The sequence below is a fragment of the Alternaria conjuncta genome (assembly GCF_024043145.1).
Source record: "Alternaria conjuncta strain BMP 0040 chromosome Unknown scaffold_2, whole genome shotgun sequence".
NCBI classification, from domain to species: domain Eukaryota; kingdom Fungi; phylum Ascomycota; class Dothideomycetes; order Pleosporales; family Pleosporaceae; genus Alternaria; species Alternaria conjuncta.
In genome coordinates, this window is record NW_026250091.1 from 769,009 (window position 1) to 795,789 (window position 26,781).

Genomic DNA, 26,781 nt, shown 5'->3' on the forward strand with positions numbered 1-26,781 from the left:
CCGTTTGCGTTGCGCGTGTCCACACATGTCCAGGGTGTCTGTGTCGAAATGCCACTGCCCGTTTCAAATGCCGTCGCCTGACTGCCGCATCATGCGACTGAGCCACAGATCTGCCCCTTTATGCATCTCGCGCAGTTCGCGAACCGATTGCGCTATATTTGACTTTGACCAAGAACGTCCTGCAGACGCCGTCCCGCTGCTAGAATGAAATTTCGTCGTAGCCGATGTTCTGGAAAGACTGCGGCCCGAAACTGTCTCGTGACGAAGGTCGGGTACGGCAAACACATCATAATTCAGACTAGGCAAACACCACTTGCGTATAACAGTTTCATCGTTCAAAGCCAGAAACTACCCCATGAAGAGTGTTCCGCATATCCGTACAAGCCCTTTCAACAACACAATAGCGCTCGGCGAGATGCTTTTTCATTCGGAACAAAGGAAAGCATCAGTCCCAACACCATCTCACCACTCTCTCGCTGTGACATCACATCTGCAGAACTCTTCGGACTATATAGTTATGCCTGCTAACCGAATCCGCTATACTTACTGTATGAAGCACCGCGTAGCATGTGCCCATGGTCTGATACAGCATTACATCCCGCCTCTCATAGCGAGGACAGTTATACAATCTCCTTTGTAGAGCTGCTCAGCTGTGTCAAAAACATTCGATACCGGAAACATCCGAATACCATCTTGACAGCGTACACCATCAACATGTAGTGACAAACAGGTTCGAAGGGAATTTGGAACAGTCTGTAGGTCAAACATAGTCTAGCAGCAGGTGATATGCATGCGGAAACCGCCTCACCTCATACAAGAAAAAAACTGAACAGGTCTGCAGACTACATTGACCCAAAACCTTGCAGAGTAGATTACCCAACGTCAACATAGGCGCCAGGGCTCCAAGCTGTTCAGTTTTTTCCTAGGTTGGCGTGGCCTGGTAGATGGGATTAAACCCCACCATATCTCTGATCCTCTTGGGTTGAGCCGAAGTACGCTCCCTGGCAACGTGGTAGCGATCTCTGCGTAGAAAGTTGCCTGCAATTCAGTTGACACGCACTCGCATGATCAGAGCCGCAGAACAAGAAATATGATGTGTTCGTGATGGGTTGATTTTGCCAAGTCTATACAGCCATCTCAGTCGGAGACCTTGAATGATCCTCCTCCTCCGCGGCTATTATACACTGCCTCTGATTGCACTCGTATGCTCAAAGACCGCTCCCCGTATCGCGAAGTATCCGGCTTAGTGGTTCGGCGCCTGGTTCTTAAGGGCTGGGTTGCGCGGGTCGTTCTTGTACTCATCGGCTGTGCTGGTCAGCCTGCGAACATGGATCGAGCTGAATGACTTCGTCTCTGGGATGGGGATTACGTACACTGGGCCATGGCGTTGGCGGCAGAGTTGACACCGTAGAGGATGACGAGGCCTATTGACTCTTGTTAATCCTGTCTCACACTGCGAGCCCTCGGCTCCCAAGCAATTCCATCTCCTTCCAGTCCATCAATTGGGCTCCTCCAAGTATTCTCTGCCCTAATCTAAGTCGCGCAACGTACCGGAGACGTAGAAAGGCCACATGGGCTTGGCTGTAGTACCTCGTTAGCAATCTTTTCAAGCTCGACTTTCCACTATCTGCGCGTGCAGGGTGTCGTACCGATTTGCGCCGGGAACTTCCTTCCGAGAAGAGGCATTGTGACGTGTGTTGGAGGGGCAATGGACTGATTTGACGGTTGCGGCGAGGGATGCGGTGATGGGTTGAGCTCCGCTCGAAGAACAGCCCTGGAGATGCTTGGCGTCTGCGCACGGATCCCTCGTTGCTTTGTACTAAGAGGGAGCAACATCCCACTTCGCTCGCGTCCAGATTACACTTGCGATTGCCGAACCTTTTGCGATCATGGCGCTGGAAGGATGCGTAGGCTCGCTGCGCAGTAGTATGCAATTACTCGATTCATCTATCAACATACTGGACCAAGGCGTGAGCGACTTCCCCCGTCTGGCCAAAGTACTGCAGACGACACGGGTGTGTACACGTTGAGAACATGATCATCTTCATCGTGTTGACTCTGGAACAGCATTTCGAGCTCATCTCCGAATCTGACCTCCAAACCGCGCAATCCGCACTCCTTTCAGAAATCCGCCCCGAGGTCGATAACCTTCTTAAGCGCGTAGAGAACTACCTCGACAAGCTGGAGCGTCGCGAGCAATCCTTGATAGCGAAGTGCGATCTGAACGACGGCAGACTTGGACGCGACAACAATGGCAGCTCAGGCCCCAGACCAGAAGGCAGGACCGCACAGCGAAGCGGAGGCAAGACCATCAGCGCGCAACAAGAAATGAGGATGAAGACCTTGAAGGCGAAGAAGGATAGGCTAAGCTATGCCGTAGAGACGCTAGAGTTGCAGGCGAAGCAGAGGGAGCGGCAGTTGCGGATGAGCATGGCCGCACCGCAGCAGTTATACGACGATTGATGTTCTACTACATTTAGGTAGAGAAAGCATCAGCTAGCCCATTAGTGATGGAATGGGCCGCATGAGTTCACAATCTTGGAACAGGCGTTTTGGCAATAAGATACCCCGGAGTAGTCCAATACAGACACCATATCATACCCACGTAGTCTCAAGAAATGCAAGAAGACGTGAATCTTCATTTAACCTCGGACGCCTGGTGCATAAAGAAGGCCTCCACAGCAGTTGAAATCAGCACTTTGGGTTGACGCGAATGACATTTACTTTGTTCCACGGTAACAAGCTACACAAGATAGTGCATAGCCTCGAAGGTGTAGTAAAGCGAAGAAAATATGCGTTTTCGGGTAGTGTTGTGATACCCAGTTCAGATGGTCAAGATGCTGGTGATGCGCTAGCGTCGGCTAACCCCGTGTCCTGAGGGAGCGCAGAACTCGCAGAACACCGACATTGAACATTCTCCGACCACATCTTCCCCACCACCCCGTCCATCATGAGCTCTCTCCGCATCGCCCGAGCTGCCCTCCGCGCGAGGCCCGCTGCCATTGCCCGCCCCATCCAGCGCAGAGGGTACGCCGAAGTCGCCAATGACAAGATCAAGCTCTCCCTAGCTCTCCCGCATCAGGTACGCCATACCAGCTGTCGCAACATGCGGGGGCATGCCCCAGGTTGCAATTGGCATCTGAACTGAGAGGCTAACTGGTGGTCAACAGTCTATCTACAAGTCCCAGGATGTGTACGTCGCTCGAGACCCCGGCCGATCCCGCAAAGCGAAATCGCGAATACTGACATGAGATGTTTTACAGCGTCCAGGTCAACCTCCCCGCGGAGACCGGTGACATGGGTGTTCTGGCCAACCACGTTGCCTCCATCGAGCAGCTGAAGCCCGGCCTAGTCGAGATCATCGAGGAGCAGGGTGGCAGCAAGCAATTCTTCCTGTCTGGTGGATTTGCTGTTGTGCAGCCCAACTCCGTCCTCAGCATCAACGCCGTCGAGGGCTACCCATTGGAGGACTTCAGCGCCGAGGTACGAGCGGATGCATGGAGATGGGGAACAACGACTGACAAGGAGATAGGCTGTCAGGAACCAGATCGGCGAGGCACAGAAGATTGCCAGCGGAAACGGCAGTGAGGCTGACATTGCTGAGGCCAAGATCGAGCTCGAGGTACGCACCGCAAACCCATCTTAGCAAGAAGCGCTGACAAGACCTAGGTCCTCGAGAGCCTGCAGGCTGCATTGAAGTAAATGTGTAAATAGCGTTCCTTGAGTACGGCATGCGCGGTATGTATAGTAGCAAGCACAGAGCATGCGTGCTTTCCGTGGTCAAAGAATAGAAGGAGCTCCCTGAGGTGACCAAAACATTCCAAACATCTTGCAGCTTCGCTCCTCTTGACCACATTCCTCTGCAATCCGGACCGACCGTACCTTAGCCCACCAGCAACCCTACGAGCTACACTACTTTTATTGTTACCCTTCTATCAGTTTGTCTTACTTCTTTAGCACCCAGTCTTACTCTGTCTTACTTCGTTACAGCTTGTCTTACTTCACCACATCGATCGCAGTTTTCCTTACATACAATCAACAGTTACCACGCGTCTACAACATCACCCTTCTCACGTCTGCAACGCATTATCCAAAAGTTTAGCGTCTCATGCCCCGAGGCTTCAACCAACCCACGTCAAGTTCTGCGTCCCGAGCTACCAATGCGGGACTACGCGAGCAGAGCAATCAACCATCAAACATAAGAACTAGACAGGGTCGGTTCGAAGCTCCTGCTACGATACCGGGAGCCGCAGAGGCGAAGCAACCATACCCGACCACATCCAGACGCAAGTCTAGTAGTCCCTCAGCTTTGCCCCTCCCACAAGCATCGAGCGAACCTCAACCGCCTCCTTCCGGACGCAAATCGCCTGCCTATTTGCAAGGCAGGAACCCATATGGCCGAGTCTTGGACAAGGTCCAGCATCCGTACCGGGAGCCCGAGGCAGTGACAACAGCACCTGTACCGCCTTCCCAAGCTGGCTCCAATATCGGTTCACGGCCATCTGCGGTGGGCGTCACAGACTCCAAACAACGATCTCTGGCCCAAGAGCCGGGTCGACGCGGCACCCAGACAACATACCCGCCATCAAGACAGCCACAGGTCCCCAAGTCAGTTCGCTCTGCCAAGGACTTCTTCGAGACGGAAGCCTTTCAACGTCCGTCAGCATCCCGTCCCCCACCTTCGGTTCCTGGTACCAGTGCCGCGAAGGCGCTCGCACCCCAAACCTACCCCTCTAGTTCCTCTCTCGAATCTCCTGCCCATGCTCCCAACCCGAAGTTGTCTTCTACTGCTGACGAGCAAGCCCTCGATACTGGGCTGCTGTTGTCTTCTCTCACGGAATTCTACGATACTCGCGAATCTGTGCAGTCTGTGATCTCTTACAAACAAGGCGAAGCCGACGAGTGTGCTCCCATCATCACGACACAGAAAGCAACGCCCCCAGCCGTACCATCTGATCAGGGAGAGGAGCAGTACTTTTCCGACATAGAGCGAGAATCCATTGGTCGGCGGAAGTCTACCAACATCTTTGCAGGTAAATCCGACGGTGCAAGGCTTCCAAGTCTCGATCAACAGGCTGGACAGGACAGCTTTGCGAGCGACGCTATCGCCAAGGCGCCGCTTCCTGACACTGGTGGGGCCAATCCAATTGATCACATAGATCCTTCCGACAAGATTGTGAGGCGTCTCGCTACCCGCAATTCAATACCAGCTGCTGAGACCAAGCAAGCCAACAATCCGAACCCTCCGTCGCAACAAGAAGGTAGACGTGCGAAGTCTGGTCGCGATCTTCGAAGGACTTTCGAGGAAGACAACGGGATTTCACCCAAACGGCTCAGGCGCAGTGGATCACACACTGCTTCTTTGACGGAGAGTGGTACTTCAGCAAAGGAACCCGTCGATCGTGTCGCGGAGTGGACCCAGAGTACGGATATTGGAAATTCTCGCAACCAGTCTGGGAAGTCCATTGGTGTGCGTAGACGAGCTGAGGAGATCGTGGCCAGGAATCTCGGCCATGACGGTGCGAGCGACATGAGTGTCTCCCGACAAAGCTGTATCTCAGGCTCGATACCAACTGCCAACATTGGTGTCGAGGAGCAGTATGGCGAGATCAAAGTGCCGGACGATGTCGACAACCGCCAAGGGTACGGACGTCGCGTCACACAAGATTTTGGCTTCCCAGGCGCACGGATCAAGTCGTATGGCATCAACAAGACAAGCCGACCGTTACGAGACCCTGGCAATTGGACTAAGCGAGCGTGCGGACACTTCTCATACATGGGCAAAACCGAGCACCGCGAGCATGCACAAGAGAAGATATGTCGGCAATGTTCGACCCGAGTACCAGTGCTTGAAGAGCTACTGTCTACGAAGCGGCGGACACGCAGACGAGCTTCATCAGAATCATTGACCTCTACAACCCCTTCATCGAAAATCTCCACAGATGACTGTTGCCGCCGGCAGAGGCGTCGTCGGTGTCACTCTGAAAGCATGTCGCTTGACAGATGCGGAGATAGATTTGCTGATGAGTTGGGTCATATCATCGACAATATTCTAGAAGAGCATGCAAACACACTCCAGAATGTCATCAGCAACATCAAGAACACTCAACCCAGTCTCGACCAGCTTCGAAGGGTGTCTGGAGACCTTGTTCAGCGATGCAATACCAACGGATGTGATAGAAATCGTTGCCAGACATCCTGTCGTCCAGCACGAGCATCCTGTCGACGAGACGATGATTGGCATCCACCTTGCCCATATCTCCCACCCAAAGCGGCAGAGAAACTCAATGTTGGGGCTACAGGCCAAGTCAAGCCGAACCTTAACGATCCTGAATCGAGCCTGCGTGAAGAGGTGCAGTCAATACCCGACCTGGTCGATCTTGTCAAATCTGCAGCCGACGATCTCGGCTTCGATCTTGATCGAAGGCCCACCGCGACCGACGATGACGAGTTCCACAACGCCCCTTACGAGGCCACACCCATGGATTCTGTCTCACGTCACACGGATGTCTCCTTCGGGACGACAGAAAACAGGGCGACGGAGGACGAGCCGCTTACCGAGGACAGCTGGCTACAGCAAACGCGTAGACACTTGACCGAACTTTCTGAGGCCCGAGAGCAGCTTATGGACGAACTAGATTCCATCGCTGGAGATCTCGACGTCAAATTTCGAGACCAACCAGAGGTTGAGTCGGTGACTGATTCGGATGCACCGCATGCACACCGTGTACTCAGCAAAGCTTCCACAGGTCTCTCGCGTACATCCACATTACAGAGAGACGCTCTTATCGACTCAGTACAGCGTATGCTCAGCAAAGCGCCTACTGTCATCTCAAGCAGCTCTACATGGCATGAGCAGAATCAGGGAGAAGAGGCTGCTGATGACCTCGATTCCAGCAAAGCGCCTACTGGCATCTCACGCAGCTCTACGTGGCATGAGCAGAGCCAGGAAGAGGCTGCTGATGACCTCGATTTCAACCCGGCACAGCGCAGATCAAGCAAAGCTCCTACCGGTCTCTCACGCACGTCTACTTCGCAGAAAGATGCTATGATCGACTCGGTACAACGTGTGCAACGTGTGCTCAGTAAGATCCCCACCGGCCTCTCACGCAGGGCTACACGGCATGGAGAAGATGACGGAGATGAGGAAGAGAAAGAAGCAGTCGATAATCGCAGTCTCGGACTTGTGCAGCGTGTACTGAGCCCAACCCCTGCAGACTTCTCGCGCACGTCTACATCGCAAGTAGATGCCATCGTCGACTCGGTACAGCGCGTGCAACGCGTGCTCAGCAAGATTCCTACTGGCCTCTCACGCAGCTCTACGTGGCATGGAGAAGATGAGGAGGCCGTCGAAGACCCCGATATCGAGCCAGTGCAGCGTGTATTGAGCATGTCCCCTCCTGGTATCTTGCAGGCCTCTACGTGGATCAGGGACGCTTCTGTCGACGCAACGCGACGTGTACTCAGCAAGCCTCTTACTGGTCTCCTGCGCAATACTACTTGGCCTGGTATAGGGGACGATCCAGCAGACAGTTCCTTCGTCGAGCCCGTACAACGTGTACTCAGCAAGGCTCTTACTGGTCTCTCGCGCAACTCTACATGGCAAAAGGATGATGATGCACCGGTAGACGAAGCCGTTGTTGAAAGTGTAGAGCGTGGACTCAGCAAGGCTCCTACCAGCGTCTCGCGCGAATCCGAATAGCAGGAGGATACGCCTACTGACTTCGATACTACTCAGACTGGTCAGCACGACGATGAAGACGAGTCGTTCGGGGAGCCTACGCAGCCTACACTCGAAAAGGTCAACACTAGCCTCTCACGCGCATCTACGTGGCACGGTAACAGACCTGTCGAAGATGAAGAGCCCGGAGCTGACTTTCCGGGTCTCCATGAGGATGATCTGGTCGCCACAATCGTACGGAATGTTCTCAGCAAGATGCCCTCTGGTTTCTCACGCGCATCCACATGGCAGGACAACAAGACTGTCGACATTGAAGACATCGGGGCTGACGTTTCGGATCACCAGGAGGACGATCTGGTCACCGCAATGGTGCAGCGTGTTCTCAGTAAAGCGTCCACTAATATCTCAAGCAAGCGAACCTGGCCCCATTCTAAGACTCCCAACACCGCCGAAGATGAAATCCAGAGCGTTGTCGATAACAGTGTTGACGAGCTTCGGCTTAGTCGCGCACTGACTCGGATTCTCAGCCAATCGAAAGAGCCTCGATCTGCTGGTCAAGAGCCATACAAGGCTGAAGACGTTTCGCCTGAAGAGATCTAGGAGGTGCTTCGAGTGGCGAGAGACGAGCTTCCGGCTGCTGTTGCTTCGATCACCGCCGTCTTGCAGACATTGCCAGCTGCTGAACATGCGCCCAGTGACGAGATCAGTGACGTTATGGAGCCCGATCAGCATGTTGAGCTGGCATATGAAGCGCAAGATAACCCGCAGTATGATACAACGGACGATCCTCAAATCGAGGCGCAACTTCCGAGTCAAGTGAGCCAAAGATACGGCGAAGCCACGTCTGATACTTACAGCGACCACTACACTGTATCACCGGTCATTGAAGAAGAACCTGAGTTCCAGCCTCCTGTGCAGCGAATTCGCCGAACAAGTACAGCGCCATCTCTTGCGCAACGACAAGAATCGTTCATACCTGGCTCAATAGCTGTCTCGATACCTTCCAGTTATTCTTCCGTAGTGGAAGATTTACCGGAATCGCCCGTTTTATCACGCACAGCTTCGTTCTCCCCTACGCTTGGTACTCGCCGGACAGCTACCATGTCACCATCTCAGTTACGACAAGGTCCTTCAAGCCCACTATCTATCGCTGATAACGCATCTGAAGAACCCATTCTCTTGGGTCTAGCTTCACGCCAGCCAACGCTTGCAAGCCGCCGCACCAGTACAGCAACAGCCAGGATTCAGCGACAAGACTCTGTTAGGCCCACTTCACCACCTAGTGCGGATGATCTAGAAGCACAACCTGTGATTTCGCATGCGACTTTCCGCCAACCTACACTGCAGACCCGCCGCACAAGCAGTGCAAAAGCCAACGACAGGCGACAAGACTCTATCAGGCCCGCTTCTCCGTCTACTGCATATGACTTGGAAGCACAGCCACTCATCTCACGTGCGCCTACACGACAGGGCACGTTAGGGATGCGTCGAACAAGTACCGCAACAGGTAGCGTCCAGCGCCAGGACTCTATCAGACCCACTTCTCCATCTGTTTCGTATGACTTGGAAGCACAACCTCTCATCTCGCGAGCGTCCACGCAACAGGGCCCGCCAGGGATTCGTCGAACAAGTACTGCAACAGGTAGCGTCCAGCGGCAAAACTCTGCCAGGCCCACATCACCACCTGCTATGGATGATTTGGAAGAAGAGCCCGTCTTCTCGCGTGCAGCTTCTCGGCAGGGTACGCTATTGGTTCGTCGAACAAGTACGATGTCGCCGACTATTGGACGGCAAGAGTCGATGTTAGCCACCTCGTTGCCTGCAGCAGAAACCTCGCTTGAGCAGCCGGCCCTCTCGCCTGTGGCCTCTCGGCAGGGTACGCTAATGGCTCGTCGAACAAGTACGATGTCACCGACTGTTCAGCGGCAAGAGTCGATGTTAGCCACCACGTTGCCTGTGGTAGAGCCCTCGCTTGAGCAACCGGCTCTCTTGCGTATGGCTTCTCGTCAACCCACGCTACCCGTCCATAGAACAAATACGACATCACCGACTGCCCGGCGACTGGACTCCATTGTACCAACGTCATCACCTGTTGCAGACGAATCGATTAGGCAGCCAATTCTTCTACGTGCAACATCACGTCAGCCTACGCAAAGGGTTGAACGTACAAGCACAGTGACACCGGCTATTCAGCGGCAGCCTTCGACTATACGCACCCCCTCACCTGCGGCAGAGATCTCATCTAGGATGCCAGTTATCATTCGTGTGGCATCGCGACAGCCTACACAGGGGTCCCGTCGAACAAGCACGATACCATCAGTTGTACAGCGAAACGACTCTCCAAGGCCCGAAATCTCTCCTGTCCTGTCTCTCGCTGCGGATGACGTAAATGATCAGACGTTTCCGCCTCTTGATTCACGCCGGTCTACGGTGGAGGTCCGTCGAAGAAGCTCAGTACCGAAAACTGCTCAGCCAAATGACTCTCCAAGCCTCGAAACCTCTCCAGTTCTGTCTCTTGCCATGGACGAATTGCCTGATCAGCTATATGCATACTCTGATACACGTCAGACTGCGCTCGAAGTTCGTCGGACAGGCACTGCTCCGACAGATGAGCTTGTCACATCTCCCGATCTGTCGCCTGCTGAATAGGATACGCTTGCACAGCCCATGTCATCTCGCCGGGTTTCACGTCAGCCAACGCGTAAGGTAACTATCCGTGAGGCCGAGATTTATCGTGCGCCTTCGCCTGAGCCTCCATCGGACACAGAGGATGTTCTTGAGCCGGCGATCTTGTCGCGTTCTATCTCATCCCAGCCTACGCGCATGGCGAGCATTCTTGCTATATCTAAAAGTCCTGTGGATCCGTCAAGAGAAGCAGATGATGCCGCATCCGAGCCTTCGGTAGACGCAGAAGTTACACAGCGCTCTTTCGAGCGGCAAAGAACCGATCGGAGGGAAACGATGCCCAATGAGCGGCTCACCATAGCTGACAGAACCTTGTCTTCCAGTCTTCCGCTTCGTACTCGTACTGGATCTCTGATTTTCCGAAGTGCCGAGCAAGATGTTGAAGCGCCGCTTGATGAACGAACAGAACTTGAGAGGCAGGAGGTTCCCGCATCAATCCACGTCCCTGGCCGCGATGAGGACACTGATCAGGTTGGGAGATCGCCCACGACCGCTTTCGAGGCTGACTCGGAACCTTTCGCGCTCCATATGTATCAGCGAATGGCCGAGGAGCCATCTGAAGAAGAACTTGAGCCCGAGAGCCAAAGCGCTACATCAGTTGGTGTCAACAATCTCGAAGAACCGGCTGGTCAGTTCGAAAGAGCATCCACTGCGAATGTTACATTCGATCCCGAATTACTCGCACTTGACGTTTATCAACGAATTGCCGAAGAACCGCTTGAAGAGGACTCTGAGGCTGAAAGTCAAAGCGCTATCGCGTCGACCAATGTCAACGTCATTGAGGCAACGAGTAGTCGAATCCAGAGAGCACCGACTGCTAATTTATTATCGAATCCGACCTCTTTTGCGCTCCGCGTATATCAACGCATCGCTGACGAGCCACTTGGGGAAGAACCTGAGCCCAACGCTATTGCGCCGACGAACTCCAACAGCACTGAGGATATGACTAGTCAAATTGAGAGAGCACCGAATACTCAAGTCTCTCGGACAGTAGAGCCCTTGGAACATGTCAAAGCTCGAAGCCCGACTGGCACGATGCCCCCCGTTGAGAGACGTGCCACACAGACTTCCCCCGGGTATCCAGCGAACATACCACGGGCTGTAACAATAGCTCGCGACGTAGAGCGCAAACAAAGCAGTGCTGCTCCTGACCAACTCGATAGAGCACTTACCATGCGATCCTCTCCAGCACTGGAGCCTTTGGTATATATCGACCCTGAAGGCCTGCCATCAAAGACTGTCCCTCTCGAAAGAGTGAGGACACAGGCCTCACCTGAACTCTCAGTCGATGTACCACGGGCGTCAACAATACCTCTCGAATCGAATCGAAGACGAAGTAGCGCTGCTCAAGGGTTCATGCCATCCGCCCGAGGATCAGAGCCTTCAGTACACTCCAGCGCCGAAGCTGTGCTCGATGAGACCCCGCAGGTACAGGGAAGATTGAGAGTAGCGCCCACAGAGCCTCGCACAACTGATCGTCGACGCAGCAGTGCGGCCCCTGGTATCACAGCGTCTCCTCCACAGACCATCCCTGAAGGCATAGAAGTCGGAGCTCAAACTAAAAGCCCGACGAAGAAGCGGAAGCAAGGTGCGAACTACCCACCTGAGCAGCAATATCCGCCAGCGCCTGCATATCCCCTACGGGAGACTCCCTCATGGACGAAGCCGGACACTCGGACTCCATCACCAAAGGTGAAAGCTGAGACTCCGCCCAAGAAGAGAGGATGGCTTAATCTCGGGGCCAAGCCAGAAGAAGGGTCTGCTGAGTTAGAGGGAATCAAATCCCGTCAATCAAGCCAGCCTGCCCTAGACCCATCAGAAGTGCAGCCATTTCTGGACGCGGCACCTGGGTCGCCAGAAGCCCCAGGGGGAACGCAAAAAAGGCAAAACAGCTATCCGAACCAAACCAGACAGGCTACCTATCGTCGAGACTCCAGTGCCCCTCCTATCCGAAGGGCCGACACTCGAACAAGACAACCCTCCGTCTACGCTAACAAGGGCGACTACTACCCAGTCAGTCCGATCCTTCCAGACCGCATTGACAACGATTCGCAGCTCCAGCCTTCACCATCTCGAAGAAACAGTTACTCCATCCCACAGTCAGCCTCAATACCCGAGAATTCGCCTCAGGACGAACCGCGTGCGCAGTACTTCCGTCGCGTCTCGTCAGGCCCCTCCCGCCGCCAATCGCAATCCCAAGGAGCTCTCTACATCCAGAAAGATGTTGCAGTCAGTTCCAGAGCACCTACGTTCCAAAATAAGCTGGAGACTGAGGACGAGACTTCTCGAGCGAATCAAGAACGCCATGAAGAAGACTTCCAGGAACCCGTCCGGAAAGACGTACGCAGACCGACTGGAATGGGAAGCCCAACCTCGAAAGCAGAAGCAACGCCCAAAGAAGGAGCTCAGTCGCCTGAGACGCGGCAAAAGTTTTCTCCGGTTCCCCAGAAAGAAGGCCCGTCAGACGAAGGAGAGTCAGATCATTCGCCGAGCAGGTTTCCGGAACTGTCTGGTGCTCAAGTGCCAAGGGGACAAGAGCAAGAGCCAACAGCACGAACCGAAGAACAAAAGCGGACTGAAGTGGTTATGGAAGAAGATCCCGCGCCTGCCGACGCCAAGGGTGCACATGATGAAGACATACCCACCCGCCGTCGCATCGATAGCTCAAGCGGGCCCTTCGAAGATGACAATGCCTGGATCAACAGCACGGTTGACCTCTCGCGCTCAAAGACCATCCCAAGAACATCCACCGGAGATGAAGGTGATCGAAGACTTTCAGGTGCAAACCCAGAAGAAGCGCAAATCGCACGAGCAAACACTCGTCGTGCAACCTCAGGACGAGTGCCTGATTCCGCAACAGCCTCACAATCTGCACGAAAAGATTCAACAACCGCCACGCGAAGGCCATCGTCGTCAGTCAAGAGGACGAACACGCGACGGAAGTCATCAGCAGTCGGAGAAGACAGAGCAGCGCCAATCCTCACAGAATTACCAACGGTATCCAGAGCACCGACACGATCGGCGACGATCCCCTCAATATCTCGACAAGTCAGTATCCGGCGAGGGTCTGCCGCTCCTAGAAGGGGTACAGCAGCCTCCCCAGAAGCTTTGCCAGACATTCAAGCCAGATCAACAAAGGAAGGCAGCTCAAGATCAACCCCGCGGCAAGAGTCCAGAGGTGCGGCCTCGCCTGTCGCGGTACAACCAGGTCGACGGTCATCTACTGCAACTAGAACAGGTACGCCAATCTCCCGAGCGGCGTTACCAGAATTCGGAGCCTCAAGGAGAGGGGGAGACGGACCTATGTCGGCCACATCACAAGGCTCGCGTGGTACAATGTCGCCAGTCCCAGCTTACGACCGGGGAAATTCTCCTGCCGGAATACAACCATCGAAAGGTTCATTGGGTACAACCCAGCGCGCAGACCAGATCTCAGAACAACAAACCCAGTCAAGCCCACGAACAGAACCAAGCGATGCTAAGCCAGCAATGCCGCGTCGAGTGACCTCATACGGAATGTATGAGTCCAGCTCTAGTGATCCGTATGCTTTACCCAAGAAGGCACCGCGGAAGGCAGCTGCCCTAGCCCCTTCAAATGCCAACGCAAGTCTGTCACCAGCGACGCAGCAGATTGATCCCAAACCTCCGGCGCTCACTCGCAGAGACTCACTAAAGCCACGGCGCAGTCCCACGTCAAGGATATCAGAACTTTTCGGGCGAGAGAAGGGCGCTAGCCCTGGGAATGGAAGCCAACAGAAGCAACAGCAACTACCCCCACTGGGTGCCACGAAGACCGGCTTAGCGCCTGCATCAGCTGCAGCTGCAAAAGTATCTGAGACGGATGCAGCAGTGAAGTCATCCCAAGCGCAGCAAGCACAGCCAGTGAAGGTTCAGGCAAAAGCTGCGCAAGGAAGTGGAATTACGAATCCTCTAAGAGGGCGCTGGGGATGGGGATGGGGAAGATGACCGATTCTAAGTGTGGAAATGGGTGGTTAGTGGGATTATGAGAAGGATGCCGATGCCCTATGATAGGTTTTAGTGCGTGGGGAAAGACAGCTCGACCACCTAAGTATTGAATTGACTACTCCAACTCCCTAATCAGCTTGTGTCACTTCCTAGGAACAGGTGATATCACAACATCGCGTCCAAATCACAACTAATGGCCTAGCTCCACTTGTACAACGAATATGTGATATTCTTCGCACCAAGTTGACAGGCCTGCATACTTGTGTTGAAAAGGGTCCAATTCCAAGGCCCGAGTTCCGTCTTAACCACGTCATTTACGTCTTGACATCGCTTTAGTTCCGCGCTAACCCGCACTAAGAAGCTCACTAACCGCATTATCCGGAGTATGAAGGTTGCAAAGGAGAAGAAGCATCGTCCATGGAAAGTCTAAGTTGTCGCTGGACTGAGACGTCTGCGTCATACGTGGCAGTCGTCATGGTAAACGCCAGTACATACATACAGTACTGACATGGGCCCGATTCAGTAACAAGTCGCATGATCAATCGCTCCATCTCTTCAAGACCGTACCTGCAGCCAACCAAGTTATCATTGTCGTTCCTGCATCGCACCTCTCTGTCAGTCTAAACAATTGCAATCATGTTCAAAACACCACTATACGTATTCATCGCCTTCTTCAGCGTTCTGGCTGCATCGCAAGAAGTCCCACCAGGTGTCACGAGCCTCGGTGGCATCAATCCAACAGTCGTCTCCTCAGCTGCAACCATTGTATCTGCGTCTTCGGCATCTGATGCATCGGCTCAAGCGACTAGCACGGGTGCGGCGAATGCTCACGGTACGTGATCTTGGCTTTCGGTCTCTGTCTTGGTCTAGGGATTTCGAAAGGCGGTACTATTGGGTAGAGTAGAAAGCTGACTTATTGCAGAAGTGAAATATGCTGCTTTGTTCGGTGTGGGAGGCGCGGCCTTCAATGCATTTATGTAGAATCAGGGTTGGACATGATGGGAATTGGGTGTTGGAGGTGTCGCAGTCTCCCACACCAACAACGCCACAGCGTTCTTTACAAGATACTTAGAGCATAAGGAGAATGTTTATCCTACATGAATTTAATCGGAAAAGACAAGAAAAAAACTAGTTTACCCCATCTCCCCGATTCTCAGATACCCGAGCCCGCAGCCCGTAAGAAAAAGCAACTTCCCGAGGCCCCAGCCTCCCACACGCACCAGCTTCCGCGGACCGACCCCTAGAACGTCATCACTTCCAAGCTTGCATCCCTTCCCCGATCTACACCCGCGCCACCATCCACATTCCTCGACGCGCCCTTAGCTCCAAATACACTCTCAAGCCACAGAACAGCCCTGCATCAAAGCATGTGCCTTCGTACTCGTACCTCCATGGTTCATCCCAACCCACTGCCGTGACATCTCGCCGCGATGAGATCGTCGTCCAAGAGCGATTGTACTCTTGGAAGGGTGATTGTGGCTTTTGTTCTTGACGATTTGGGACGAGAGGCTGAGGCCATGCAGATGGGTTGTGCTGTTTGAGTGGTTTGATGGGTGGAACAGGGCGCAATGGACATGGTTTCTGGACTGTATTTGGAGGGGATAGGGATAGAATGGGATGAGATGGGTGATGCAATAGTATGGATTTGGATGGATGTAGAAGATTCGTACAAGTTCGGTTAACTCCTCAACCGCCAATATATCTACCACCATATCGAGACATGACAACTGAGCTCAAAACACTTCCACTGACTGTGAATACCAACGCATTTGCGAATTCCTTCTCAGGTTCAGGAACGCTGCTATCGACATTGAGTTGTGAAAGTTCTCTTGCCATTTCTCTTTCCACTTCCACCTGGATAGCCAACGTGACAAATTTCGCGGCTTCGTCGTTGGGAAGGGAATAAGTCTTCCGAACTTCTTCCACTGTGTTCACAAGGTAGTGCACCTTTCTCTCTACGTAGGCTCTTTTCTCTTTATCGAAAGAACCAAGGTCATTTGAAATCGATACATGGTCCGCAAATAGCCTGAGAAATTTGGCAATTCTGGGGCTGGAAATGTCGACAGTTGAACAAAGAGAGAACTTCGTACACGCTATGACGTAACTGGAACTTATAATTAGTTTCCTTCGTAATGTGTAGACTATTGATCCGTACTTACGGGACAGCTGCGTCGATTATCCTATAGTCCAGAAATTCTCTCAGACTGTGGAATTCGGTGGGGGGCGGGGGGTGATTGATGAAATCCATCAATCTTGCAACTACCTCGGCTCCTCCGTCACCGATGATGCCATCTTGATCATGAAGGCCTTGGATAGTAGCATGCATGGCCTTCTGCAAGATCGAGACTGGTTCATCGTCTCCGTAAGGCATTTGAGCCTTTAGTCGTGATACGAATTCGTTCTGAAATGTTTGGATCTGCCATTCAGCTGTTAAATATGTGGAGCCTCAACAGTTTGGAACGACTCACTGTACTTTCGTCACTCATCTCCCATACATCTGTACCAGAAGTGATTAGAGTAGTAATATTTCTTGTAAGATTCCGCTTACCATCAAAGATGAAGATGTAGACAATAGTCTCAGCGATGAGTTTCAGTCGCTCCTCGCTTGCAGCCGGCCACAGATAAGCACAGAACCGAGTCCAGTTATCATGTAACATCGGCAGCTCCTTAGCGGCTATCTCAGAGTACGATTTGCCTCCATTCTTCAATATACTTGTCGCAGTTTGGTCGGAAGCAAAATGCTGTAGCAGCACTCGTGTTGCTTCTACAGCCATTGGCCAGTGTATGTTCTGTCTTACATGGTGAATCGAAGAATACCATGGAAGTTTTGCATGTACAGGAAAGACAGGAATGCTGTTCATGCTAAGTCTTTCACACTCCTTGATCAAGTATCCAGTTTCAATCTGAACTGCGTTGATGACTGGCTCAACACTGATAGTCTCAGCCTTCAGATCAGGGAAGCAGGACAGGTCGACAAAAGGTGGCATGGACGCTTCATTTGTTGGCATGTAGTCGTGACTGTATCTGACTGGCCAGACAAAACCATTGTGGTCTTTGGAGTTGAACAACCCTAATGGAAGATTAGTTTCATCTAAAGTATACGACACGTAGAGCTAACCAAGGTCAATGTCTTGCTTCGCTTCCATCATGACGATCCGTTCAAGAGTAGAGAAGGGAGTAGAGTTCAGGCCGTTGTCTTTGTGCGAATACAGACAATAAATACCTTCATATACGCCTCTTAACCAGGCGCCATTGTTGTAAAGCAGGGGTACTTCTTACGTCCACGTCAGCAGCATAGTCGTGTTCAATCACCTTTGCAATCTTTCCTTAAACGTCCACAGCAAAAAAGAAGCTATTCCGTTTCTTTTCATTGCCGCATATAATCATCAAAAGCCTATTGGTTACTGGCGATCCTTAGATAAAGGCGGCGAGCGTCATCAGAATCTCTTGGGCTTCCCACTCCATCCACCACAATGTAGAAATGAGAACTCCCAGCATGCTTTCAGGTAACAATGGAATCTCGGGACTGAATAACCCAAGAGTCCGTCGAGCTTCTCTGAAAAGAGATCATCGTTTTGTACATGTTCTTCTAGCGATGTTGTAGTGTTGAGTTGTGGGAATGTTGAGTTGTGGGGGTGTTGAGTTTTGTGGGTATTAATTACAAGGGCACAACCAGTTTTACGAATCACGCGTTATGGCACATCACTCACAGAGGTACGGTAAAAGACGCTATCCTGAGAGCGACCCTGAGGCGGCAATATGAGACCCACGCCTGCATCTGGCCGTGCGTTGAACAGGCATCGTCGGAGGGTTGTCGCGCTGCACTGTTGTGATGTGGAGCCCTCGACAGCTCAGCGTGTGGGCCGAACGACAAATAGCCAACGATAGCCAGCGACGACAGCTATCAACAGGCCACCCCCAACGCTGCATACAGCTCCCATCGCCGACATGCCACCGCCTGCTTTCTCAGCCTACAATCTGCCTTGCGATGCACCTCACGTGCGATGGTGCTTGACGGCACATGACCAAAAAGAGGGCAATTTGTGGACCTGCATCAACGCATGTGGTCTGTGTACCCGCACCTTCTACGGTTCCTCTCAGCCCACTACCGTGACATGTCGCTGCGATGAGATTATCGTCCAGGATTGATTGTACTCTTGGAGAGGAAGGTGATTGTAGCTTGTATTCCTGACGATTTGGGATAGGAGGCTGAGGCCATGTAGATGGGTTGTGCTGTTTGACTGTACGTGGAGGCGACGGGGAAAGAATGTGATAAGGTGAAGTCATGCAATATTATCGATTTGGATGCATGTAGAAGATTGCGTACATGTACATGTACAAGTGGGTGATGGCATGGTACTTTATCTTCAATTCCAACTCCAATCTCTCGCACTACGTACACCGCCGCATACAAAGGCTGTTGTTTATTCCAAGGCCTGAACTGTCCAACATCGTCTTCTTCTACCCACCAAATAATGCCAATAAGAAAAACCCATCCGCAATGCGTTCCTTTCATCCGCCTCAAGTCTCCTCTTTTCTCTCTTTCACCACCCTCACCCTCGCTCAAGACCAAGCCATCGCCGACGCCGAGACAACCGCTTCAGGAAACACGCTAAACACCTCAACCCAAGCACCTGCAGAAGCTACCTCAGCCGCTCAATCAGTCGCGTCGTCAATTGCATCCGACGCCTTTTCTTCCGCGTTGTCGTCTGCTACGAGTAGTATTTCTGAGAGAGTGGCTGAGAGTCCGAGTGCGACCCCGACGGAGGGTGCTGCGGCGCCTACAAAAGATATGTTTCTGTTGGTTGAGAGGATTGATAGTCGAGGAATACATGCTGATTTGCCTGAGTAGATGCGCAGTTTGCTGCTGTGATTGGGGGGTTGGCTGTTGCTGCTGGGTGGTTTGTTTGAGGAAGTGGAGAAGGACAAGAGAGAGTCGGGAGCGAGACGTCACTAGCAACATACACCTGGGCGAAAAGCTTGATCACTTTGGAATCAACTACACGTCATGTCACATTTGTTTCGTACGTACCACATGGTATCATCACATCGACATCACCATATCAATGTAACACGCCACGTTCTTGCAATCAAGAAAGCATCAAAGTTGCTATTCATAACCCATGGTCTAAACCTTGCGTCTAGGTAACCCATCGTCTATACTGCGCAGCTCCAAACCCGGCACCATTAAGCCAGGTCGATTCCATATCCATCAAATCATAATCGTTAAAATCCAAAAACATTTCGAAACGCTTTTTCTCATGTCTACAACTGTGTCAGAAGACCCTGGCTCTCCAAGAGCAGGACAATCTGGTGGACGGCTGTCCTGACGTTGGTAGTCGACAGGTCGACGGTCAGGTCAGCGTTGGCGGGCACCTCGTACGGGTCGTCGACACCAGTGAAACCCTTGATCTCACCGGCGCGCGCCTTGGCGTATACACCCCGCTTGTCGGTCTTCTCCGCATGCTCGAGCGGGGTAGAAACGTGGATCAGGTAGAAGGATCCGTATCGCTCTACCGTTTGGCGGGCTGCCTTTCTTGAGTCCTCGAAAGGAGCAATGGGCGCAACGATGGCTGCTGCACCAGCCTTGGTGAGCTCGGCGGCTACAAAGGAGATGCGGGCAATGTTCTTGTCACGGTCGGATCGGCTGAAGCCCAGCTCGCTGGAGAGCTCACTGCGGATGGTGTCACCGAGAAGGAGGGAGACGGAGCGACCACCCTGCTGGTTGAGGGTGACGTTGAGAGCGCGCGCGATGGCGTCCTTGCCGGAGTTCTGGTAACCTGTCAGGAAGACAGTGAAACCCTGTTGGCTGCGGGGAGGGTGGGATTCGCGAAGGACGCGAACGACTTCGGGGTACGAGAACCATTCGGGGATCTCCTGGCCGGTTCGGAGGCGCTTGCGGAGCTCTGTTCACAATGTTAGTTTCCAGCCCCTAAGTGAAGGAAATGCAATTGACGTACCAGTTCCGGAGATGTCGAGGGTCTTGATGCCCTGCTCAACCTCGTTCTTGGGCTTGTACTCATCCGAGTCGGGGAGGTAGGTCATCTGGAGGAAGGGAACAACCTCGATGCCGAGCTCGTCCCTGTACTTCTCGACGGCGTCCTGGGCGTCGTATGGACCGTAGAAGTCGACACCCTTGGAGTTCTTGCCTGGGCCAGCGTGGTCACGGCCGACAATGAAGTGAGTCGCACCATGGTTCTTGCGGATGATGGCGTGCCAGATGGCCTCACGGGGACCAGCCATGCGCATAGCCAGAGGCAGAAGAGCAAGGACGGCCATGCCGTTGGGGTAGCGGGGCATCAGCGCCTGGTAGACACGGACACGGGTGAAGTGGTCAATGTCGCCGGGCTTGGTCAGACCAACAACGGGGTGGATGAGGACGTTGGCCTGGCGAGCGCGGGCAGCGCGGACGGTGAGCTCACGGTGAGCGCGGTGCATGGGGTTCCTCGTCTGGAAAGCGACGACCTTGGACCAGCCAAGCTTGTCGAAGTGCAGACGCAGCTCCGCGGGGGTGTATCGGAGGCCGACATAGTCGTAGTGCTCCAGGCGGTCGATGGCCTCGAGCTTGCCGCCGACGTAGTACTCCTTGACCGTCTCGTAGAGGTACTTGATGGCGGGGTGTGCTACGTCGTTGTCCTTGTCGAAGACCTCGCGGGCCTCCTTCTCCTTGTCCGGCTGGTAGACATCGTCGACGGTGATGATGGCCAGGTTGCGGTCGTCGCGGAAGTCGCGCAGGGCGATGCGGGCGCCTTGCTTGACGCCGACCTCATCGATGGTCTGTTTCGAGATGTCGAGTGTGATGGGGATGGAGAAGAGGTTGCCGTCGGCGAGACGGTTGTCGGACACTACGCCGTCGTAGTCCTTCTGGTTCATGAAACCTGCATCATGCTGTCAGGGGCCGTGCTGCTGCAAACATCGCAAACACGAGGGGCGCCTTCGCTGCCCCTCGCCTAGCGCTGCGGGATGACGACTTACCCTCCAGAGGTGAAAAACCTCCGTTCAGGATGAGCTCCAAGTCGCAGAGCTGCCTCTCGGACAGAACAATAGCCGGAAGCTTCTCAGCCTCTTCGAACAGCTCCTTGCGTCGGGGCGCATCGCGTGCGATCAGGTCCTTGAGGACGCCGCCTGTGATCACTTCCGTCAGCATTCGTGACCAACTCCAGCGACTCTGTTGATCAACTCACCATGGGGTGCGTTCGCCATGTCTAATGAATATGTGAGGAATATGGGATCCGGTGGTCGATCTGGACAGGTAGTTCGGCGAAGACTTGATGTCGTTCCTGACTATACAAGACTGGCTTCGCGAAGGAGGTTTCGGGTCACTCAGAGAGAAAGATGCGCGACTAAGGACTACAAGGCGGGACGGGTGGAAAGGGCTTTTTATTCCCCGGGTTCTACGGACACTTCAGGCGCCATGTCCCCGATTGTTGACCATAGGCTTCTCTGGATTTTCTCTGCTTGCAGAGACTAGGGCACAAAGCGGGTTGTTGTATGGGTCGGCAGATCTTGGAAGCGATTGCGCAATTGCACGCGATAGTTAGAGCCTGTCTCACCCGGCTTTTCGTTGGGCGACGCGACCACAGTGACGTGAGCGGAGCGGAGAAGGAGCACCATGTCCTGCAGTTTGTGTTGCGCTTTAGCGATTTTCAGGAACACCTCACGTATATGACAGGTCTAGCGCAATGCTGGAAATTCGTTTGATTCATGCGGGAGCTTCATTGGCTCCTGCGTCGGTGGTATCTCGGCCCCGTATATACATAATCGGATGCGACTGCCGCAAACCCCATGCTATGCCATGTCCATAAATAACCCAAACGCCTATGCTAATGCGGTACAACAAGTAGGAATCAAGACATCCTACATCACCCTAAACGTTCAAAGAGACTTGTTGCAGCTTGTTGGCTAGGTCCTCGTTTTGCTGCTTCATCGCCTGCTCTTGGAGGAACTGAGCATATCGCGACTTGGGGTTGTGAATGCCGCACTCGGACTTGTTCTTGCCCTTCCAGCGTCCTGCTCGCTCGTCCTCTCCGGCAGCTACTGGCTGTGTAGAGTGCCAGTCACCGACACTCTTGTAGCCCTGGTTGAGAAGGTCGTTGTATGGGACGTCGTTGGCGTCGACGTATTCCTTGACCTGGGCGAAGTTCCAGTTGGCGAGAGGGTTGATCTTGATGAGGCCGGCCTCGTCGACCTCGATGATGTCCAGATCTCCACGCTTGCCACCTTGGCTACGTCGGCGACCAGTCAAGACAGCCTTGACCTGAAGTTCAGAGTAGGCACGCTCAGCAGGCTCCACCTTGGCAACGTAGTCGTAAAGTTCGTCATTGGTGTCCCACAGCTTGTCACCGTGCTTGGCAGTAAAGTCGTTGACGTTGTCGCAGCCAGCAGGCTTGTAGACGTGTACCGGTGTTCCGTATCGCCTCCTTACCCGGTCAACAAGGGCATAGGTTTCGTCAAAGTGGTAGAGAGTGTCGAGGAAGATCAAGTCGATGTTGTGCTTCAAAGGTCCATCGAGCTTCGAAAGCATGTCCACTGTGACCAGGCCAGTAAGACCAAAGGCTGTGGTCTGGAATAGTCCAGGCAGAGATGTGATGCACCATCGGAGGATGTCTACTCCAAGTTAGTTTAGGAAATTTTCAGGAGTAAAGTGCCATTACGTACCTTGAGGCTCAAGCTTCTGGAGCTGGGCGTTGATGAACTTCAAATGAGGCTTCGTGAAGTAGATCTCAGGTAGGCTCTCCTGACTAGATTCGGCTGAAGCATAGCCAGACTCCTCGCGGAGTGTAGGCTGCTTGTAGGCGTCAACCTTTGCGAACAATGGTGACGACATCTTCCAGATTGTGTGGCGGAAGTTTGGGGTATGGCAGGCACGTGCGGAGAAGCCAGAAGTAGAATGTCTTTGTGGGCTGGTGTCTAAATGGAGGCTTCCCAGGAGAAACTACTATTATCAATCGTTTGAGTCTGGAGGTGGGAAGAGGGAGAGCGACCACGGCCTGGAGTATATATTGGGCGCCGCCATCGGGATCGCTTTGTAACCATCTCCGCAAGGTGCGATAGCTGGGGGTGAAGACGTGCGATCACGCAATTCGCGCTAGTACATGGTGGAGCAAAACTCTTCCTCCCAGCCTTATGTAAGGCAGTCTCGCCAATCATCCGGCGGCAGTAGACGTTTTGCTACTTCTGAGGCTCGGACGACGTCTATGCTCATGCACTCCGCGGCTGTGCGTTGGTTAGAAATCGCCCGATGGTTTGAGGTTTTGTCATCAACGTCATCCCGTGGACGATTACCGAACAATGCGAATGGCTGAAGTCATGGTGATCCGGCTCTGGCTGACGGACTAGACGGACGGACGGACTGCCTAATCATGGGCTGAGGAATGCCATGTCGTCTCATCTTGACTTTCTCTTGATGTTTGCCTCTGCTGACAATATGGAGTTGGTGGAGTGCCCCGGCCCATCGGCAAGCGCCGGGCGATCGCGTCCGGGGCCTCGCCCAGAAGACTTGTAACACGCATCAGGATTCTCTGTAAAACCATCGGTTAGTGTGAGTCGTTGTGGAACGTCAGGCATATTTACCTATAGCTGTCCATGCTTGAGGCTGAACAATTTTTCTAGCCTCCTGCACGACTCGGTGCACCTTATACTCGTGGGGCGCGAGATCCGTCGTCCTGATTTCCGCATCTGCAACAAGCATGTTGCTTTTGGTGGGCAATCATGTCGCGCGATTCCCGCCTGGGCGCTTCGTGATAATCTTATGTCGTGTTGTCGGTGCTGTTGTTGTCGTGAATGGTGGCGGATGTCACGGCGGGGTCGAAGGTCGTCTGTCGCACTAAATCGCCGCAGCTAACCGGCATGGTCTACAACTCTATATCAATTGGATGGAGTTTATTACCGCAATCAACGAATCACCTCATACAAGGAAAAAACTAAACAGGTCTAGAGCCTACATTAACACTAAGTTATCTATCTTGTAGGGTTTTAAGTTAATGTAGGCTGCAGGCCTGTTGATTTTTTTTTTAGTTGGCGTGGAATCGTTCTTAATTTTTGTGCAAGCACCATGTTCGAATTCAAGGGTCTACTCCCATGGATGCGCGAAGATTGAGAACGTACGCCGAAACCATGCGATTGGTAGCAACGATGTACTGGTGAGCTTCAACACTGTCGCGCAATTTCGGGAAGGGTGCATAACTGCAGCTGCTGAGGTGTAGGTGGAGTACGTGACCGAAGAATCCCATGGAGAGAAGGTGCGAATTGCACAGAGAAGTAGTCGAGAGCTTCGAGGATGACCGAAGAGTTGTGGTACATTGAGCGAAGCAGCTGGGTGGCGGATAGATCAACACTCATAACATCCCAAGCAACGTTAGCAACCGTCTCGTACTCTGAGGCCGCCATGATGAATGCGAGAAGGGTGAGAGGGTATGAGAAGGCAGAAAGAACGAAGCGGGGTTGAGATGTGTCAGACATACCTGAGAACGGCAGTGACGACTTCGTCGTTGCCAAACAGACGCTGTAGAAGGCGCACACCAGTCGAGGCAGTCTCGACCAAGCTCCACATTTGATACGTTCATTGGAGCACAAAACAGTCACTATTTGGTTATCGAGGCAGATTATGGAGACTGGCAACATTTTCATCAATCTACTCTTCCATACCATCGAACACAGCAATCTTCCCTCTCCACAACTCCTTCGCATTCCCCCAAAACACCCTCTCCTTCTCCTCAAACCTCAATTCCCCCGCCCAAGCCAACCCATCAATATTAGCATCCACATCCCAAAACCCGATGCCATACGGATAATCCGTGCCAAACACCATCTGACTAACTGGAATACCCATTCCTTCCGTCAGCCCTTTGACCTGATTTGGCCAAACTGGACCTGCACTGTCGTACCAAAAGCGCGTTTTGTAGGCTTCCCTTGCTGCGGTCGAGATGTTGGGGAAGCCGAGAAGGAAACGTTCGGAGATATCGGGGAAAGCGCCTGCGCCGTGGGAGATGCGGAAATGGAGGGACGGGAACTTGAGGAATGTGGATGAGGCTGTTAGACTCGAGAGGGCGCGCGCGGTTTCGAAGTAGAACTCTCCGAGACCGGAGCGAAGGGGTGCTGTGGCATATTGTCAGCTCGCTCTCTTGGTCATTCGCGAGCCCGAGTTTGGGATAAGAGAACTCACATGGTCGAGAGTTTATCAATCGGCCATCGTCGAGCTTGATGATGGGCTCCGTTGGATGCACAAAGACCACCTCCCTCCCATCGCCTCCCATCTTTGCGGATCTCTCTTGCAGGTACTCCCACAATGGATCAAAAGTCTCGTCTCCCGGGTACATCCCCTCGTGGTTTGTAAGCACACCGACACCCACTGGCTGTTTCCCCACCATTTCAAACACGCGCTTCAATTCCGTAATCGATTCTTCCACATGGGGTAACGGCATAATGGCCAACCAACTAAATCTCTCTGGATAGATCCTGCAAAGTTCCGCTGTGAAGGAGTTGAGTAAACGCGCAAGGGCAACCGTCTTCTTCTTTCTCAGCACTTCGTCTCTTTCAGTCAAGAAGGCGTTAGCCTGGGGTGTGGAGACGCAGAGTACAGAATGAGCGATGTGGTGTTCACTCATGAATTTGAGGTGGGATGATACGTTCCAAGACGGCGTTGCGCGGCCTGCAGCATTCAATTCGAGGGCTCGGAACCAGTCTGGGATGGGGCTATGAGATTCGTCAGTACATCGGCACACACACGTGCATCTTTGGCACTGTGGGTTGGAGCATTTGAGCTTACTGTGTATGCGTATCGACCCTCTTTGAGGTTGAGAAGTCGAATTCCTTCACATTCACCATGCTACTTGCTAGCGAAGCGATGCTCGCAATAGCTTCTTTGGCAAAAGGCAATACTGTCAGGTCGATACCATCTACGTATGCTTCGTACTGTATCTGCATCCAGATTTTGTTCTCGTCATGTTGTGTACCATTTGAGGGCGTTGAGTACGGCTTGCCGTAGGGATACGCCTTCGTCGCGTTAGTATATGTTGTTCAGCGACAGTATTTCAGCACCGGATAGCTCTTCTTCTACTTTGAAGCACTCACCATTCTTTCGCTAGACGACATTCTGATATGAGGGAAGATGGTGACGATGCTTGCAGCTGTGATTAGAGTTGAGATGTAGACTGCTCCACATGTCAGTAAAGATAAGGAAGGGATTCGCATGTTTGACAGCTGTAGCTCACTCACAGTCTCGCAAGCACGAAGCGAAATATGGTTCATGTATTCTTGTAGAGTGAACTAATCGTTGTTGTTGTTGCTGTTGGCCCAGTGAGTTAGCTGCAGGTACTTAGCATGCGCATGTGCGGGGAGCCGCCACTTGCGGAAGTCGCACCTGCCTTGTCACTTCCTACCTGTAGGCTTCATGCATCTCAACTGCACTTATTACTAGATACATTAATTTAGCAGCTTCCATGATGTAT

General features: G+C 52.9%; 8 protein-coding genes across 8 annotated transcripts; 4 read left to right on the plus strand and 4 right to left on the minus strand.

Annotated features, from left to right (window-relative positions):
• Positions 1–1,889: 1,889 nt before the first annotated feature.
• Positions 1,890–2,463, plus strand: J4E85_001363 (uncharacterized protein; the record flags this gene model as incomplete). Its single annotated transcript, XM_051465649.1, has 2 exons — positions 1,890–2,015; positions 2,068–2,463. 2 exons carry the CDS (start codon positions 1,890–1,892, stop codon positions 2,461–2,463), a joined length of 522 nt encoding a protein of 173 aa, XP_051330206.1.
• A 487-nt stretch (positions 2,464–2,950) lies between these two features.
• On the plus strand, positions 2,951–3,702 carry J4E85_001364 (uncharacterized protein; the record flags this gene model as incomplete). Its single annotated transcript, XM_051465650.1, has 4 exons — positions 2,951–3,082; positions 3,271–3,483; positions 3,533–3,622; positions 3,670–3,702. 4 exons carry the CDS (start codon positions 2,951–2,953, stop codon positions 3,700–3,702), a joined length of 468 nt encoding a protein of 155 aa, XP_051330207.1.
• A 406-nt stretch (positions 3,703–4,108) lies between these two features.
• Positions 4,109–8,281, plus strand: J4E85_001365 (uncharacterized protein; the record flags this gene model as incomplete). The annotated part of the gene is made up of 2 exons (XM_051465651.1): positions 4,109–7,648; positions 7,703–8,281. 2 exons carry the CDS (start codon positions 4,109–4,111, stop codon positions 8,279–8,281), a joined length of 4,119 nt encoding a protein of 1,372 aa, XP_051330208.1.
• A 2,223-nt stretch (positions 8,282–10,504) lies between these two features.
• On the plus strand, positions 10,505–13,871 carry J4E85_001366 (uncharacterized protein; the record flags this gene model as incomplete). The annotated part of the gene is made up of 3 exons (XM_051465652.1): positions 10,505–13,075; positions 13,128–13,604; positions 13,719–13,871. 3 exons carry the CDS (start codon positions 10,505–10,507, stop codon positions 13,869–13,871), a joined length of 3,201 nt encoding a protein of 1,066 aa, XP_051330209.1.
• Positions 13,872–16,487: 2,616 nt separating this feature from the next.
• J4E85_001367 (uncharacterized protein) lies at positions 16,488–17,106 on the minus strand (the record flags this gene model as incomplete). Its single annotated transcript, XM_051465653.1, has 3 exons — positions 16,488–16,748; positions 16,801–16,829; positions 16,881–17,106. 3 exons carry the CDS (start codon positions 17,104–17,106, stop codon positions 16,488–16,490), a joined length of 516 nt encoding a protein of 171 aa, XP_051330210.1.
• A 2,491-nt stretch (positions 17,107–19,597) lies between these two features.
• On the minus strand, positions 19,598–21,535 carry MET3 (Sulfate adenylyltransferase; the record flags this gene model as incomplete). The annotated part of the gene is made up of 4 exons (XM_051465654.1): positions 19,598–20,238; positions 20,293–21,210; positions 21,308–21,457; positions 21,517–21,535. The coding sequence occupies 4 exons, from the start codon at positions 21,533–21,535 to the stop codon at positions 19,598–19,600; spliced, it is 1,728 nt and encodes a 575-aa protein (XP_051330211.1).
• Positions 21,536–22,199: 664 nt separating this feature from the next.
• J4E85_001369 (uncharacterized protein) lies at positions 22,200–23,159 on the minus strand (the record flags this gene model as incomplete). Its single annotated transcript, XM_051465655.1, has 2 exons — positions 22,200–22,942; positions 22,991–23,159. The coding sequence occupies 2 exons, from the start codon at positions 23,157–23,159 to the stop codon at positions 22,200–22,202; spliced, it is 912 nt and encodes a 303-aa protein (XP_051330212.1).
• Positions 23,160–24,965: 1,806 nt separating this feature from the next.
• J4E85_001370 (uncharacterized protein) lies at positions 24,966–26,425 on the minus strand (the record flags this gene model as incomplete). The annotated part of the gene is made up of 4 exons (XM_051465656.1): positions 24,966–25,429; positions 25,497–26,026; positions 26,100–26,326; positions 26,405–26,425. The coding sequence occupies 4 exons, from the start codon at positions 26,423–26,425 to the stop codon at positions 24,966–24,968; spliced, it is 1,242 nt and encodes a 413-aa protein (XP_051330213.1).
• Between the last annotated feature and the right edge of the window lie 356 nt (positions 26,426–26,781).